The sequence below is a fragment of the Dipodomys merriami genome, unplaced genomic scaffold (genome assembly GCF_024711535.1).
Source record: "Dipodomys merriami isolate MVZ:Mamm:240054 unplaced genomic scaffold, mDipMer1.0.p SCAF_42, whole genome shotgun sequence".
Classification (NCBI taxonomy): Eukaryota; Metazoa; Chordata; class Mammalia; order Rodentia; family Heteromyidae; genus Dipodomys; species Dipodomys merriami.
This window is the reverse complement of record NW_027205826.1, coordinates 4,691,940-4,708,169: the sequence shown is the minus strand read 5'-3', so window position 1 is coordinate 4,708,169 and position 16,230 is coordinate 4,691,940. Positions and strand designations below refer to the sequence as shown.

At 53.6% G+C, this 16,230-nt stretch overlaps 1 protein-coding gene across 2 annotated transcripts in view; it reads left to right on the top strand.

Annotated features, from left to right (window-relative positions):
* The window catches only part of Cacng4 (calcium voltage-gated channel auxiliary subunit gamma 4), a 53,225-nt gene extending 42,438 nt beyond the window's left edge, over positions 1 to 10,787 (top strand). Inside the window, exons 2-5 of one of the 2 annotated variants that reach the window (XR_011366132.1) lie at positions 1,946 to 2,029; positions 7,099 to 7,239; positions 8,063 to 10,043; positions 10,413 to 10,787. Coding sequence is in view for 1 of the 2 variants with exons in the window: in XM_069993119.1 (XP_069849220.1) it covers positions 1,946 to 2,029; positions 7,099 to 7,239; positions 8,063 to 8,601 (764 nt within the window). In the remaining variant the exon portion in view is untranslated. Of the gene's footprint in view, positions 1 to 1,945; positions 2,030 to 7,098; positions 7,240 to 8,062 lie in introns of both variants that reach the window. The other variant, XM_069993119.1, reaches the window with a different exon arrangement.
* Positions 10,788 to 16,230: the final 5,443 nt, after the last annotated feature.

Sequence of the window (16,230 nt, the reverse complement as noted above, 5' to 3'; positions counted from 1 at the left end):
ACGAAGTGGCAAAAAAAAAAAAAAAGAAAAAGAAAACAGAATAAAATGTGGCTAGCGCATAGAGCAGAGCAGAGAGCTCTGCTACGGCATCCATATTTTTGGTAGAGAATGCTAGTTCTCAGTGCGCGGGCGTATTTTGAATCTGGGGAGGAGGGGTGGGAAGAGAAGTGAGGGATGTGTGCCCCGCCCACCCCGGCCTCTGTGCGCCCACCCACCCCTGTCCACCGTGCCACCAACACCCGTGGGTGACCATGAAGGAGCAAGGACACATGGGGGAGGGCATGGGGAATCCTGGGTCCAGCAACAGTGACCCTCTCCATAGCCAAAGACCCAGGTCCGTAATCATCCCCAGTGCCCAGCATGGTTAGCTCATGGAATTCCCCCATGGGCCGTGGGCATACCCATGGTACAGATAAGGATACTAAGGACTTGACCGTGTGCGTGATGGACCCAGACGCACGGAGCATTGTTGCAGCATACTCCATGCGAGACTTGACCTCATTGGTGAGACCTTCATTCTGTCTCCACCACCCCGACCCCTGGCTCTTTGGAGGCCAGCAGCAGAAGGTGCCTGGTGAAGGGAAAGCTGGGGGAGGGGCAGCCGCAGAGCAGCGCCCCCGGTGGCCAGATGTGAGAGCAGCGTTCTCCTGCTCTGTTGGGTGCACTGGGAGACAGATGTACTTCCAAGACTGTCTCCATTGACTGCGTCGTCAGCCTGGGCTGCTGGAGGCCAGCAAGATGCCGGGCATCCGCTGCAGAGGAAGAATCGGCCCCCAGGTAGAAACAGCCCATCTTCAGAGTGTCAGAAAGTCGCCTGCCTGCAGGGGTGCAGAGGCCGACTGTACATGAGAGGTTGGTCCCGCGCATGACGTGTTGGTAGGTGCAGGCAAGGCATGACAGAGATACCTCATAAGCCGCCCTCTCCACTGGTGGACAGTTCTTTGGTGGGCAATCCCAGGCTGCAGGGCACTGAGAGAACTGGATGGAAGATTCTGGAAGGAAGGACGGGCCTTGTTCTCTGGCAAACCACCCAGGAGTCCTGCCTTCTATCCTGTGAGGGCCTCTTCTCAGAATGGGAAAAGAGAAAGCCAGGCAGGAGGTGAGACCAGCCCTTCTGATGTTGTGTTTGTGTTTGTGTTGCTACTGGGGCTCGAGCTCAGGGTGTGGGTGGTATCCTCAATTTCTTTGCTCAAAGCTGTCACTTTACCATGTGAACCACAGCTCCACTTTTGGCTTTTTGCTGGTCAATTGGTGTCAGTAGTCTTATTGGCTTTCTGGCTGACTCTGAACCCTGAAATCCTCAGACTCCCGAGTAGCTAGGATTACAGGTGTGAGCCACAGGCTCACTTCCTTCTAGAAGTTTCTCTTGCTCTGTGTTCTCTACGTTGCCCTGAGGAGACTGAAGGTGAACCCACCGTGTCCATGTTCAGCGTGTTCACGTGTACCTGGGAAGAGAGTCCCTTTCTGTGTGTCTGAGAGACAGAGTGACAGACAGACCCTCAGACTCCCCCCTCACCCTCGCCTTCAGCTTTGGTTCCTCTGCCTGGAAAGTTCTCTTCCAACAAGGGCTTTGTCATTTTCCAAGCTGCCATTCTAAGCGGGAGTCTCTTTGCCATGGAGGGCCCCGGGCTGCCTGGCACCTTCTGACCCCACAGAGATTCAAGATGAGTCTTCTCTCTTTCTCAAGGGTACCAGACCCAGAGCTTTGATGACATGGCTCCATGGGGGCCCTCTCCCACTGTGTAGTTGTAGATGTTGGGGACGGGGTGTGCGCTCATGCACACATGCGCGTGCTAGGGCCCCACCAGACAAATTTTGGAGCCGCGCTTTCCTGTGTGTCCAGGGCCTGCACAAAGCCTCTCCACGTGCAGTCACCGTGTCTGGAATAAATGGCCATGAGAAGCCACAGGACATTTACAGAGCATTCGTTCTCTCCTTGCTCCAGGGATCTACAAAGGGCACTGCTTCCGGATCAATCACTTCCCAGAGGACAATGATTATGATCACGACAGCTCGGAGTACCTCCTTCGTGAGTGTCAAGAGCCCCTGGTTGGTTTTGTGTGTGTGGAGGGGAACAGAGGGTGGGCCAGGGGGTCCTGTGGCCGTGGAGAGGGTGCTTTTCTCTGGGTGTTGTGGCCCCACCCTTCCATTCAGAAGTGAAGCGTTCAGGGGCTGGAGTCGTGCACAGTAACACCTCACAGCCTGGGGGACCTGGTGGAGTTGCTTGGCGGATGGGCTCCTACCTATCTGAGGCCTGAGCTGGGGGAGCAGGGCAGGGAGGGGGGGAAACTGCAGCAAGCAGGGCTGCTGGGTGCGGCCAGCTTTGGACCAGTTGATTGGCTGGAGCACACTGGGGGTGGGCTTAAAGGCCTGCTTTCTGCACTGTCTGCTTTTCTTTGAGAGTTAAGGTATCCAGCACATTGCTCAGCCAGAAGTAGACCTGTCCAGCCCTCCACTGCACGTACATACTTGAGGTCGTGGGGCCTGAACTCTGGACCTGGGCATTGTCTATCAGCATTTCAGCTCAAGGCTAGCGCTCTACCACTTGAGCCACAGCGCCACTTCCGAGGTTCTTGAAAGAGCAGGTTAAGTCCCTGGCCAGGACAGCTTCTTGGTGTGCTGGCAGCCTGAGGAAGGTGAAGAAGGGGCGGAGCAGCCTGATATGGCCTTAAGTCCCTTCTGTACCAACTGCTGAAGTCACTACCTGTGTCTACCAGCTATTACTGGAGTCTTTACCCCCATCTGGGGTCTGGGGCTGGGGGACCCCCATCCTGGAGCCAGTGTATCATAACATATGCTGAACCCCAAAGGACAAATCTAGCTCCACTTCAGGAAGTCCAGATCTCCTCCCTGGCCTCGGATGGAGCCTAGAAATAGAAAAACCAGTAGCTCTCAGTGTCATTTTCCCCTTAGCCAAAAGACACGAAGAGCTGCTTATGATGGCACCCCTGGAGTTCAGCCTGGCTTCATTGATGGAGAATCGATACCTGGGCCCTGAGAGAAAATACAATTCACTCCGCACCTGCTTACAGATCATTTTCTTTTTTTTTTTTTTCCGAAGAGAAAGGATTTAAATTCTGAGTCATCTGCTGAAGTAGAACAGCCAGAGTTCCCAGGGAGCTGAGGCTGTGGCAGGCGGCGGCAGGCAGGCCCAGAACCTGAAATCAGTTGGCCAGAGCTCTGCCCCCCTTCCTTCCTCCCTCATCTCCTCCTCCTCCTCCTGTCTAGCTTCTGATTGTGATTCCTGGGGACCCACACTGGAGCAGGTGAATGAGATTTCCCATATAACCTACCCCAGATAGCAAGGGCCAAACACAGCACAACTCCAGGAGCACCATTTGCAGGTGTTACAGATGAAGGACAGCCTTCGGGTTCTGTAGCGCAGGGGCTGAGAGGGTGAGCTGGAGGGGCAGAGTTTCCCCACACTAGCTGTGAGAAACTGCAGCTTCTTCATTTTGCAGTCTGGCAGGAGAAAGCCAGAGAAATAGCTATTGCCGACTCTCCAAAAGCCAGTGTCGAGGAGCTTTGTGGTGTGATCCACACGGTGTCCTGGGGCCCAAGGCAGGATGGAGGAGGACAGAATGGGGATCTGGAGAGGCAAATAAAGTATGTGCCTGACCGACTTCAGTCCTGCTGCTGGGGTTCCTCCAAGTCCGCCAGCAGGATCCCTGGGACAGAGTGGGAGAGGGGGCTAGAGGGGTGGGAGGTTGCAGAATGACTTCCTCAAATAAAGCCATGGTAGCAGCTGGACAACAATGAGCGCTTATTTGGGAAGGACATGTTCAGGTGTACGGTGTGAGGAGACCTTGCCAGGGTCACTCACAAACCCAGCTATGCCCTGTCTGGGGCTGGCGGCCTTGGGGCCCGTGAGCCGCAGGTGTTGGCAGGCTTGGGGGCCGGGAGGCAGTGTGGACTTACCAGCAGGGAGGTGTATTTCTGCTCCATGGCTGCAGGCAGGGCCATTGGGCTCTGAGAACCTAACAGCCCTTCATCCAGCAGGCAGGTGAGCCTGGAAGCCGAGAGGTGGGTGGGTTTGAGAGACAAGCCCAACCTCAGAGCCGGCTTGGCCTGTGTCCCCCGTGTCCCAACATTCAGTCTTCTGGTTTCCATCCAAACCTCTGACACCCAGCAGAGTGGTTCTCTGGGGGCCAACATTTGCAGGGAGTTTCACTTCCTGCAGATGCATGTATTCACAATAACAAAACTTACTGTGGACCTATATTGTGTGCCCCATACCGGGCATGTGGAATTATAGCAGCAAGCACAGAGCTCAACCCTCTTGGTCAGTGCTGACATGCTGGATGTGGAGAATTGGAGAAAGGCACAGAAGTTGCTGCAGCAGAGGGGCCTGGTGGGGTGGAGCACAGCCATCCAGGCGGGAGCACCAGCCAGGCTGATCCAAGCTTGCGCTGCCCAAACCTGTCATGAGCAACTCTGGAAGGAAGTCAACCCCAGGCAACACCCCGAAACCTCCCACAGAAGCTGGTCTTGTGTCTTGAGTGATGTCCTTGGCCCAGGACTTCCTGCAGGCCTCCGAGCTCCTGGGAATGTACCTGCACTGGACTTCCGCCATCATCTTGCCACCCACAGTCAGTGTGGGAAGGGCCAAGGGTTGGTCTGATTTACCTGGGGCAGAAATGGATGGCTATAAAGCAGGTTGCAGGCCTCAGGTGAGCTCAGACGGAACGAGGCTCCTCCCTTCTCTCCCACCCTCCAGCCTATCTGCAGAGTCCAGGGCAGGTCCTGGTCCTGGCTCTGCCAGCACAGCTCAGCAGCGCATTTCCAAAGCACACAGGAAACCTCCTCCCAGTGGAATGGAGGCGTCTGGGGCCGGAGAGAAGAGCTTCATTTAGTGTCCTCCGACAATCCCTCCTCTGTGTTCCGGGGACACAGTGGTGGGTACAAAAGGAGACAAACACCGCCTTGAGATGCCGAAAGGCCCCACGCCAGTCAGCTGGCGTAAGAGGGACATCTGCCAGCACTTCCTGACTCACTGTCCCTGCCGGGGCCACCAAGACCCAGGCCATCTGATTTGTGTGGGACTGGGAGACCCGCAGGGACATAGGGAAGACTGGGCTCTGGGCTCCTCCTCAGGTGGCTCTTCCCTTCCTCTGGCCTCCCTCCCACCCCAGATACTAAGGGAAGAGGACCTCAAAGCCCCTATTGTGTGCTTTGGTTTCTCACAATAATCCTGGAACAGCCATAACAAATGATCACCATGCTGTGGCTTGAAGTAACAGGAATTCACTCCCAATATGGGGGCCAGAAATCTACCGTGAAGATGCTGATGGGGCCGCCCTCTGGAGGCTCAGGGGGAAGAGGGGCTCTGCTCTCACTTCTAGCTTCTGGGGATGTTAGCATTCCTGGACTGTCTGTGTGACTTCATTCTCTGCCTCCATCTTCACGTGGCCTCCTCCCAACTCTCCTCTCCTTAGAACACTTGTCATTGAGCTTCGGGACCGTCTGATCAGCCAGGACGATCTCATCTTCAAAGCCTTAGTTGCATCTGACTTTTTTTCCTCCCCAAATAAGATCACATTCACAGTTCCTGGGGTTAGGATGTAGGTATTTCCAGAGTGGTGGGGTACAACTCAATACCTGTGGGTCCGCATAACTACTGTCCCCAAGTTATGAGAGAGTAGACTGTGCGGTGGCTCACACCTGTCATCCTCGTGACTCAGGAGGCTGAGACCCGAGGATCACAGTTCAAAGCCAGCCCAGGCAGAAAAGTGCCTAGGAGAACTCTTATCTCCAATTAACCACTCAAACACCAGAGGAGAAGCTATAACTCAAAGTGGTAGAGCACTAGCCTTGAGCAAAAAAACTCAGGCCCTGAGTTCAAGCCCCATAACCAACACAGAGACAGAGACAGAGAGTAGGTTCATGTAGTCACCACAACTTCCTCTCCACATCGCCCTATTGTCAGTGAGTGAACAAGGATACAACTGGACTGGACTTGTGCAGTGTGGTCCACACACATCTGACTGAACTCTAATGACCCTGTGACCTCGTGTGTGTCCCATGCTGCCGAGTGTGGTGAAGACGCTGCTGATGGTGCACAGCTCGCTCAGGAAGTGTACACCGGCCAACCCTGTGCCAAGCACCGGGTTGTCTTGAGTGGACAAAGCCAACCACAGGGGATTGAGACTGTAGTGGCTCCTCCCCCTCCCCCTCCCCACCTCCCTCCCACTCATGAGAATTTAGCCAACTGCAGTCCAACGATATGAAATGGGAAACTGCAGAAATAAACAACGCATAAATGTTGAATCCTTTTCTAGATTATAGTATAGTGCTGTATTTGTTACAAATCCCTCCCTAAATTTAATTTCTAAGTGAAGCTTTATCAATGGTAATATGTATAAGCTAGCAGAATATAGACATATATAATATATATGCTATATAGAATACATAAATTCTATATAGAATGTGTATTCTATATGATATATATTCTATATAGAATATATAAATTTACATATTCCATATAGAATATACTAGATAGGATATATATTCTACATATTGTATATGTATATACATATTCTATATGTTTAGAATATATATACATATACCTGTACATATATTATAAATATTATATTATAAATATTATATAAATATTATATTATTATATTATAAATGTATATATTATATATGTATGTATACATACATATATTTCAGTACTATTGATTTGGGGCATCTTGCAGCTCAGAAGAGACAAATGTGCTTCACAGGTGGGGAAACTGAGTTTTGGAGAGGTGAAGTGACTCAGTCAGGGCTACACCATCCCCCCTAACATGCCAACTCTGCGCCTCCATGCAAGGATCAGGGCTCCTGGTGACCCCGCGCAAGGGCTGATGGCTGTGAAGTGCTTTGTGCACCCATAGTGCACAGAGGCTGTTGGTGTTCCCGCCCCCAGCACCCCCAAGGGCCTCTGCTCCTCCCAGCCCACCCACACGCAGGGAGGGGCTGAGAGCCGGTAGATGTGACTCTAGGCCCTGTGGTGTCCAGAGAGTGACAAGAAGGTGTGGGGCCCAGCTGCAGGACTCGCGCTGTGGCCGCAGGGCGGCGGCCTCAGTGCCCTCTGCTCTGTCCCGCCCCGGCCAGGCATCGTGCGTGCCTCCAGCGTCTTCCCGATCCTCAGCACCATCCTTCTGCTGCTCGGAGGCCTGTGCATCGGCGCGGGGAGGATCTACAGCCGCAAGAACAACATCGTCCTCAGCGCCGGCATCCTCTTTGTGGCCGCGGGTGAGCATGGGGCTTGCGTGGCCACCAATGGTGCCCTGCATTGGGACGGGAGCTGGGGACGTGGTGGAGGAGGTGGGCACGTGGTGGAGGAGGTGGGCACGTGGTGGAGGAGGTGGGCACGTGGTGGAGGAGGTGGGCACGTGGTCTCTGTGGAGGGACCGACTGCAGAGTCACCATGCACTATTAACTCTTTAAAATCTAGGTTTGTAGCCGTTAGGCTACAAACAGGCTCGTGCCTGTCATCCTAGCTACTCAGGAGGCTGAGAGTCAAGGATCAAAGTTCAAAGCCAGCCCAGGCAGGAAAGTCCATGAGACTCTTATCTCCAGTGAACCACCAAAAATGGTGAACCGGAAGTGGTGCTGTGGCTCAAAGTGGTAGAGCGCTAGCCTTGAGCAAAAGTGCTCAGGGACAACGCCCTAGCCCTGAGTTCAAGCCACAGCACCCATAAAAAAACCTGAAAATTAATAACGTAACATAAAGTCTGGGTTTGTGGGGGGGAGGGGCAAATCCTTCATGAGATTTCCTTTTCGGGTGATGACCACCATGTTTTAGAGCTAGATAGTGGTGGTAGGTGCTCACATTGTGGATGAACAAGGGTACATGAGACTGGGTAGAGTTTGGTTTCTACAATGGGTCCTAGAACCGATCCCCATGGGACAACTATACAGGGGAGAAAAATCAGGCGTGGGGATAAACAGTTGCTCATGCTGAGGGACTGCTCGGCAGCCCCCCTCTGGCCGGCATTCCTTGTCCTGTCCCTCGGGACACAGGTCTAATCTCTGCCTCGCTCTCCCTTCCCACCCCCCCCCACCTCCAACTCAGGTCTCAGCAACATCATAGGCATTATCGTCTACATTTCCAGCAACACAGGGGACCCGAGTGACAAGCGAGACGAAGACAAGAAGAACCATTACAACTACGGCTGGTCTTTCTACTTCGGAGCCCTGTCGTTTATTGTGGCCGAGACCGTGGGTGTCTTGGCTGTAAACATTTACATTGAGAAAAACAAAGAGTTGAGGTTTAAAACCAAACGGGAGTTCCTGAAGGCCTCCTCCTCCTCACCCTACGCCAGGATGCCGAGCTACAGGTACCGCCGACGGCGCTCCCGGTCCAGCTCCAGGTCCACTGAAGCCTCACCCTCCAGGGACGCATCTCCTGTGGGCCTGAAGATCACCGGGGCCATCCCCATGGGCGAGCTGTCCATGTACACTCTGTCCCGAGAGCCCCTCAAGGTCACCACGGCCGCCAGCTACAGCCCTGATCAAGAGGCCGGCTTCCTGCAGGTGCACGATTTCTTCCAGCAAGATCTGAAGGAGGGATTTCCCGTGAGCATGCTGAACCGCAGGACCACCCCCGTGTGATCTGTGCCCCGTCCCCCACCTCAGCACCGGCTCCCCGTCCCCCCAGCAGCTGTGGGGCTTAGAGGTCTTGAAGCCCCAGAGACTGGCATCAAGGCCTTGGTAGAAGCTGAAGGGCAGGCGGACTTTATCCCCAGAAAAGATTGCTTTTAATCCTGCCCCAGGCTTTTCCAGAATCTCCTAGGAGGCCCAAGAGCTTTCCTGGAGCTGCACAGGAAAAGAAAATTGAGCCATTATCTCCTATTGGAAACCTGTCTTGCAAGGAGAAGGAGATTTCAGGCCTTCACCTCCCCCCCCAACCCCCCCACCCCCCAGCCCCTGCCTGGGCACTGGGCCACTGGAAGGCCTCTCCAGGCACGGAGAAGTTTCTAGACTCTGATCAGCTGCTTTCAAATCTGGGGTCCCCTGTGTCTTTGAGCCAGAAACAAGGACAACAGAGCCCGCTCCCTTCCTTTCGGTCTCTTCTCTCCATCTCTCTCAGACAAGTGGGCAGGACAAAGTCAGCCTGAAGAGAAATGGCCAACTAACTGGTGCTTCAGCCTTGAGCTGCCCTGGGCCTGGCCTTCCTTCACCTTCGAAGATGGAGGCCTGTGGAAGAGTCTGAGGTAAAGATGGAGTCAGCAAGTTCCCCCCCCCTTACTTATAAGAGGCAGGACACACAGCCTGAACTTGAAGGTCTGGAAGATTCTATGAGTCAGAGGAAAGGCGGCCACATGGGCTCTTGCTGGGTCCTTCTGCCCTGACCTGAGGAACAAGGTTGCCTGGTGTGGGGAGATAAGCCCGAATCTCACCTCCATATTGGTGTTTGGCTGCAGAAACCTGGACTTCGGTCCAAGAAAGGAAGATTTGAGTGCAAGTAGTGACCAAAAACACAAAGAAACATCAGGCAGTAAGCATCCATTTCTCAGTGGTTGGGAACCAACACCAGGAGAGTGAGCTATGTTCATTTCCTCACCTCAAAAAGTAGCAGCAGCACCTCCCCTCCCCACCCCCAGCTCCTGTTCTTGTCATTTGTTCGGCCGCCATGCAGAAAGCGTGCACGGAGGGGCCGGGCTGGGTGTTCCTTCTCCCTGAGGAGACAGACGTCTCACCGGTTTGTTTGGAACTTGAGGAAGTAGGTTCTGGGTTTTGCAGGTCTGGAAGACAAACATTCTGGAAACATGGGACTTGCCCTCTTTTCTATCAAACACGTGCTTTCTAAGGACCAACGGTTTCTTACTTTTTGACATTTCTTAATCGGATCTGTGATCTCGGAGCTGTTTCACTTGCAAGTGACGAGCAAATTCTTACCTCAGCCACCTGCTCACAGAGGCCCTGGGCCACCCAGGGCCATTGGATCTAAGTGATGACCTTCGTCTCTCCCTGCCCACCCTCCACCCCCGGGAGAGGACTGCCCAGCCCCACGGCCCCCCCACCGCGTGCCGGCGAGCCGAGAGAGACGTGAGGTGTGCTTGCCGAAACCCTTCCCCCCTGGCCAGGTTGGCTTTTGGGTGTGTCCAAGCATGCAGAGTGAGCACCCGAGCGGTGGGGGGTGTGGTCAGGCCCTGCAGCAGGACTCCCCACCCCCACCGCCCCTCACCATCACACCCCCACCACCGGGCTACCATCTGACAAGGTGACGGGAAGCCCAGCTCCCAGCAAGACCCAGGACCCATCTTCGGTCTCTTCCAGAAGCCACACGGCCTTGCTGTGGCTTCCAGCCAAGCCACCTCCCTGACCACGGACCCCAGAAGTTCCTGTGACCCTCCCTCCTCTCCCCCCCCACCCCACTCCCAGAGAAAGCTGTGTTCCAATGAATCCTACCTCTTACCCAGTCCCCAGGCGGAGAACACGCAAGGCCATGCTGGGGACCAGGAAGGAGTAGAAAGAAGGGGACAGAGGACAGAGAGCAAAACCACTTCCACTGCTCCGGCCTCCACAGCCTCCCTGCCTCCCACCCAACCCCCTACTGCCATCCGGCCGCCCTGTCCCCCCACCCCCAAACTCTGCTCCTGCAGGGCAGAGGGAGCAGAGTCTGCTGCAGCCAGGCTCACCTGGCACACCCTCTCTGGGGGCTTCGCGTCCCAAACCCACCTGCCCGTCCTCCCCCACCCCTCCCTCCCACTGTGTGTTTTGCGAGTTCAACACCTTTGATCCTCTCGACCATCCATCCCTTCTTCCGGTTGTTAGTTCTGTCTCTCTCCTCTCTCTCTTTCTCTCTCTCTTTTTTAATTAAATAAAAACATTTTTAAAATGTTCTCTTCTTGCTGTGGGGAGGTCGGGGGAGGGCTCCCCTTGAGTCTTTATGGACGACCCTTAATGCCCCAAGGGGGAGGGTGGACACTCTCCTGGCCAAGGCCAGTTTGTCTGGCTTGGCTCTGGGTCACCAGCCCTGCTAGGCTTCTGGGTGGTGCTTTTGAGGTGGATTTTCCTGGACCAGGCAGGAGATGCACACACAGGCCACGGGGGTAATGGTGCAGCCATGGGCATACATAAATGAGCCAGGCCTGTCCAGCCAGACCACGCCGCCAGCACTGAAGTGCTACGTGACCTGGTAGGAGTTAGAAGTCAACTAACATTTCCCCCTCCACGCTGAGAAATGAGGTGCGGAGGACCCCGAGTGTGCTAAAGCCAGGCAAGAGAGAGTGAGTCAGCTATCGAGCCAAATGGGCTTCCTTCCTCCCACCTAACCTGAGACAGGGCAGCTGGCCACGGGAAAGAGTGAGCAAAACAGAGAGACAGAGAGAGGGGCCAGAGTGACCCATTGAGCTGGGTCTACTTGGCAGACTGCACAGCCCCAGTGATGCCTCCAACGCCAGCCTCCCTCACGGAAGGATGAGCAGGGCTGATGTGTGCCCTCCTGCCCACACTGCAGCCAGGCGACCACCTCACCCACTTGTACCTTTCCCTGTTCAGGACTGCGATCTAGAATCTACTTCCTGAGAGCCACAGGCTTTGAGAACTGTATTTCCACAAAGGCCTGTGGACCGTGGTCCCAGTGAGAAAGAAAGCACTGGTCAGGGGTTCTGAGGTCCCATGTTCCTGGGCGCCGAGCCTCATGCTGGGGCTGCGGGGACTCCCTGCTTGGCTGCTCTTTATCTCTTGCTGTCTGAGAAGGAGAGATGTTCCCAGATGTGCTGAAACCAAAGGAGCCCCGTAATGGCCTCCTGACAAAGCTCCAGGCCCGCCATGCCCCCAGCCTGCAGGCCCGGCAGCCTGGAGTTGGCATCTGGTGGCAGAACTGTTTATTCTTAGCCCTGCTTATGTGGTACTGGCTCAGCATAAGCCACTCAGCCGTCCCCGGCAGACTCTCGGGCCAGGCCAGGCTGCGTACCTGCTGCCACCTTCTAGGGTCACTTAGCCATGTGTTTTGTGCAGCTAAAACTCCGCCGCTGCTGGAACTAGACAGAGCGTGATCCATCAGAACCAACGCACAGATGGATGTTCTGGTGTTCTAATGAACACGCCACTCAGAGCCCCCTCTCTGACTCTGGCCTTCAACTTGTGTTGTTCAGAGTACACTGATGACAGCAGCAGCAGCCTCCAAATGCATGTCTTTAGAAGTAGAGGCTGAGCTGGAGGCGTATCTCAAGTGGCAGAGCACCTGCCTCGCAACCACAGGGCCCAAGTGGCGTCATCCGCAGTCTGACCGAGTACAGCCCAGTGTCGCAGGTCATCGGGACGAGCAGGATCTCCTGCCAAGTCCCCAAGACGCCTCACCTCCCATCTGCTCGTCATAAAAAGGGACAAGGTCAAAGAGGGAATTTTCAGGGGCTGGGAAGGTGGCTCAGTGGTAGAGTGCTTGCCCAGCACGCATGAAGCCCTGGGTTCCATTCCTCAGCACCACAGAAAAGCCGGAAGTGGCGCTGTGGCTCAAGGGGCAGAGTGTTAGCCTTGAGCAAAAGAAGCTCAGGGACAGCACCTAGGCCCTGAGTTCAAGTCCTAGGACTGGCAAAAAAAAAAAAAAAAAATTCCTGACAACCACAAAAAGGGTGAACACACAATCTCAGTTGTTCTCAAGTTGGGCAGTTACCAGTGTCTGGAGATGGTGTCTAACCTGCAGGGGCTCGGCATGGATTTACCAGAATGAGGGGGAATGAGGCTACTGTGAAACATCCTACCATGCCCCCAAAAGCCCCTGCCTTTCCCTCACAGTGCGTGCCTCCAGTGGATTCTACAGGGAGTGAAATGAAGGCACAGGGCGTGAGCCGTGTTTGGAGGTGTAAGCCAGGGGTCTAGTAAGAAAACATTTCCCAGAATTCCTTCTCCACCCCACCCCCGTGTCTGCGCGTCAGCCCTTTTCCTCTTCACTTTTCAGCCATCAGTTTCGGAAATAGAAGTGAAGTCAGAGAGAAAGGAGGAGACCCTGACCCAGGAAAAGGGTGGGACTTCCCCTTGGAGCATTTGTCCCTGGAGTGGAGTCCAGCAGACTGGTGGGATTTAACAAGGCTGGAAGCCTGGCCCAGTGTGACCAGGACCTCACTGCTCGGTGGGGAACTCCACCACACCCCAGCGGCTGCAGTGAGGTGAGCTGAAGCCAGAAGATCAAGATCAACGTCTCTTCCCCTCTTCCCCTCTCTTCACACTAGTGGGCAAGTTACTAGCCTGGCTCCCGCTGCCACAGGAAGCAAGTGGCTTTGAGAAAGTAAACGAAGCTTTAGAGGCAACGTTTACAACACCCAGCTCCGTGACCGGTCCTACCCACAGAGTTTCCCACAGTAGACTGTTCTAGAATAACCCTTGGAGGTGGTGCCCTGAGAGCCAGACACATAGGCTGCCCTAGCCCGGATTTCTTAGTTCAGAAGAAACCCATCATCCAGCCATGCGGCTGTGCCCTGGAGAGGCCTCCTGTCAATTCCTTCTGGGGATTTTGACCTTCACTGCTTTGGACCTTTAATGTCCCCAGGCTGTTGGAGAGTGGTAGCTGAAGTACTTCATGGCTGTTGCTTTCTTTGTAGACCTGGCCACCTCCATACCGCTGTGGGGGTGTTCCTGACTTCCTAACACTGGCCCAGGTAGCAAGAGCCTCGTCCCCAAGCCCTTGGTCCAGGGTCCCATTCACACCAGGACAGGGTCTGTCCCTGAGTCCCTTGTGTGGCACTACCAAGAGCTGACAGCAATGGAAGGAGGGAGGGGAGCTCAGATCCAGCCACGTGACTGCAGCTCCCTGCACTGTACCCAAGATAGCACCCCACACATGGACCCCAGATGTGGGGAACTCAGAGACCTTAGAATCCAGGGAAGAGGTGGATCCAGAGCGGGGTACTCCTGATACAGAGATTTTTAAACTTGCAGCTTTCAACAAGCCTGTTGGAGCTACTGAAGAACTGGAGCGTGGAGTCAAATACAAACAAAAATCAGTGCTACCAGCTGTGGTTGTATAGTAAGGAAAGAACAGCTCCAGCCTAACCTTTGTCCTTACTAGGGTTCCAGTAACCTGTGTGGAACATCCAGAAGTCGCAAGCCAAATCACAATAGCCATTACAAATAACTTTAAAAATATATAATGCATGTATATGTATAGTCTATACATATATATGAATGACTTTTAAATGTAAGAAGGTGTATATATATATACACTTCATATATGTACTATATACTTTATATAATATATGTACGTATATATAGAGAGATATATAGATATATAGATATCCTTTCTTCTAAAAGCCATTCATTTACCTAAAAAGCTCAAAGAATATAGAAAAGTTCAAGGAGAAAATACTTTCAGTCAAAATCCCACTCACCTAAGAGCTGAGCAGTTAGTGTGTCAGTACGCACAAGTGGGAAAAATGCACTGTGGCTTAAGATTCTGCCTCTGTTCACTGTGATTCCATCATGAGAATCTTTCCCATGTCTTCAAACATTCCTCAGAAACATAATATTTGTTTTGCTCTGTTTTGCAGCGCTGGAGATCAAAGCCAGAGCTTTGCACTTGCCAAACATGAGCCTTACAACTGAGCCACGTGCCCAGCCCAAAACACTTCGTTGTTAATGGCTGTGTACAGTAGAGATATCACTATTCACCCAAGCAGTGCCCGATTGCTGCACAAGCTTTATTTCACCTGTTCCCAGATCTTAAATGATAGTAAAATGGGTCTCAATTGGCAGGATACTCAGTATGCACTTGGTTGAAATCCAGTGGATTCTCACTCAGAACTTCTGGACCAGCTTTCTTCTAAAGTGAATAAATAGATCAGGCTTCTAAACCAAGTCAGGAGCTGTTCCTACCCACGGCCAGGGTCTGGGCTGTGTGGCTGGCTGCGCAGCCTCCCCTATCCTCCCTGCTCAGGAGACATTCAGAAGCTTCCCACCAGGTTCCAGTGGAAAGATGGAGATGCTTTATTCCACCAGATCACACATTCATCTATCCTCAGCAACCCAAATGCAGTTCCATCCGCCCACCTAGCATATCAGTTAATAGGGCTGTGTGATAAATTACTCCCAAACCCAGGGGGATTAAACAACCATGAAATATACCCACAGAGTCTCATCTCTATTTGACATGGGCAGGGCCAGGATAGTTCTCAGTTCCACCATCCAGGGCCTCCACTGGAAGGCTCCATGGCTGGGACCAGAAAACTCTCACCTGACTGGTGGTAGATGCCTAAAGCAGAATGCCTATACTTGGTCTCTCTGGATGGCCTGAGCCTCCTCATGGCTTGGTGATGGGGCCCAAGGGCAAGTGTCCAGAGAACAAGAGAGAAAGCCTCATACATGGTAGTCCAAGGGGTTACAAAGTAGAAAGCTTTCCAGGGGGAGGAAGTGCATTCCAGCTCAAAAAGGGGAATGGCAAGGCTCTGGAAGGGAACACTGCACCCATCCCCTGGCTCTCTAGTACCTCCCTGGCTCTGTGTTCCTTTTCAATTTATAAGTCCTCCATTCCTTCCTCCATCTCCACTACCCCACCCCCGCCCTCAGGGCTCACTGCATTTTCATCTCTCTTCACTGAGATCTCTCTCCACTTCCTGGGAGAAATGAGCCCAGACCTTCCCCCTCCACACCAGGACCCTGGTCCCTAGGCCTCCCTGATGAAAGGTGCTCATCTGATGAGGCTCCTGCCCAGTTTCCCCATACAGCACCCCAGCTCTCCCAGCACGATGCTCAGTCCCAGGACATGCATAGCTGGCAAGGGAAGAGGAGAAGCTGAAGATACATAGAATCTCAAAGAAGGGTGAAGGGACGCACCTGAGACACATCAGCTTAAACTTACCTGGCAGCTCAACCTCAGGAACAGAAGTCTGTGAGAGGGGCAGTTGTGACCTCATTTCCTTGGGCTCAGAATGGCGGAGAGGGCAGGGGGTGGCAGATCTTGACAACTCCATCTTCTTCCTCCAGCCTCTGCACAGTTGCCTTCTGGGAGACAACTTCTCGGGGTGCCGAATGTTTTTCCATCACTAGCATTCTTCCAACTACTTCTCAGCCACTGCTTCATGTGTGTCAAAAGTGTCACCTCTGGCTGCAGGCTTCCTCTGCACCCCCAAGTCCTGTCACATCACAGGAAGCCTTACCAAGGCCATGGGAACAGCCACTCTAATTGACTCACTGGCCTCAGTGCCCGCCAGCCTCCTCCCCTCCATTGACCTTCATCTCCAACCTGGGCCTTGTTGTCATCACTAACTATCCCTCCCTCCACCCCTTCATCTTCATCACCAG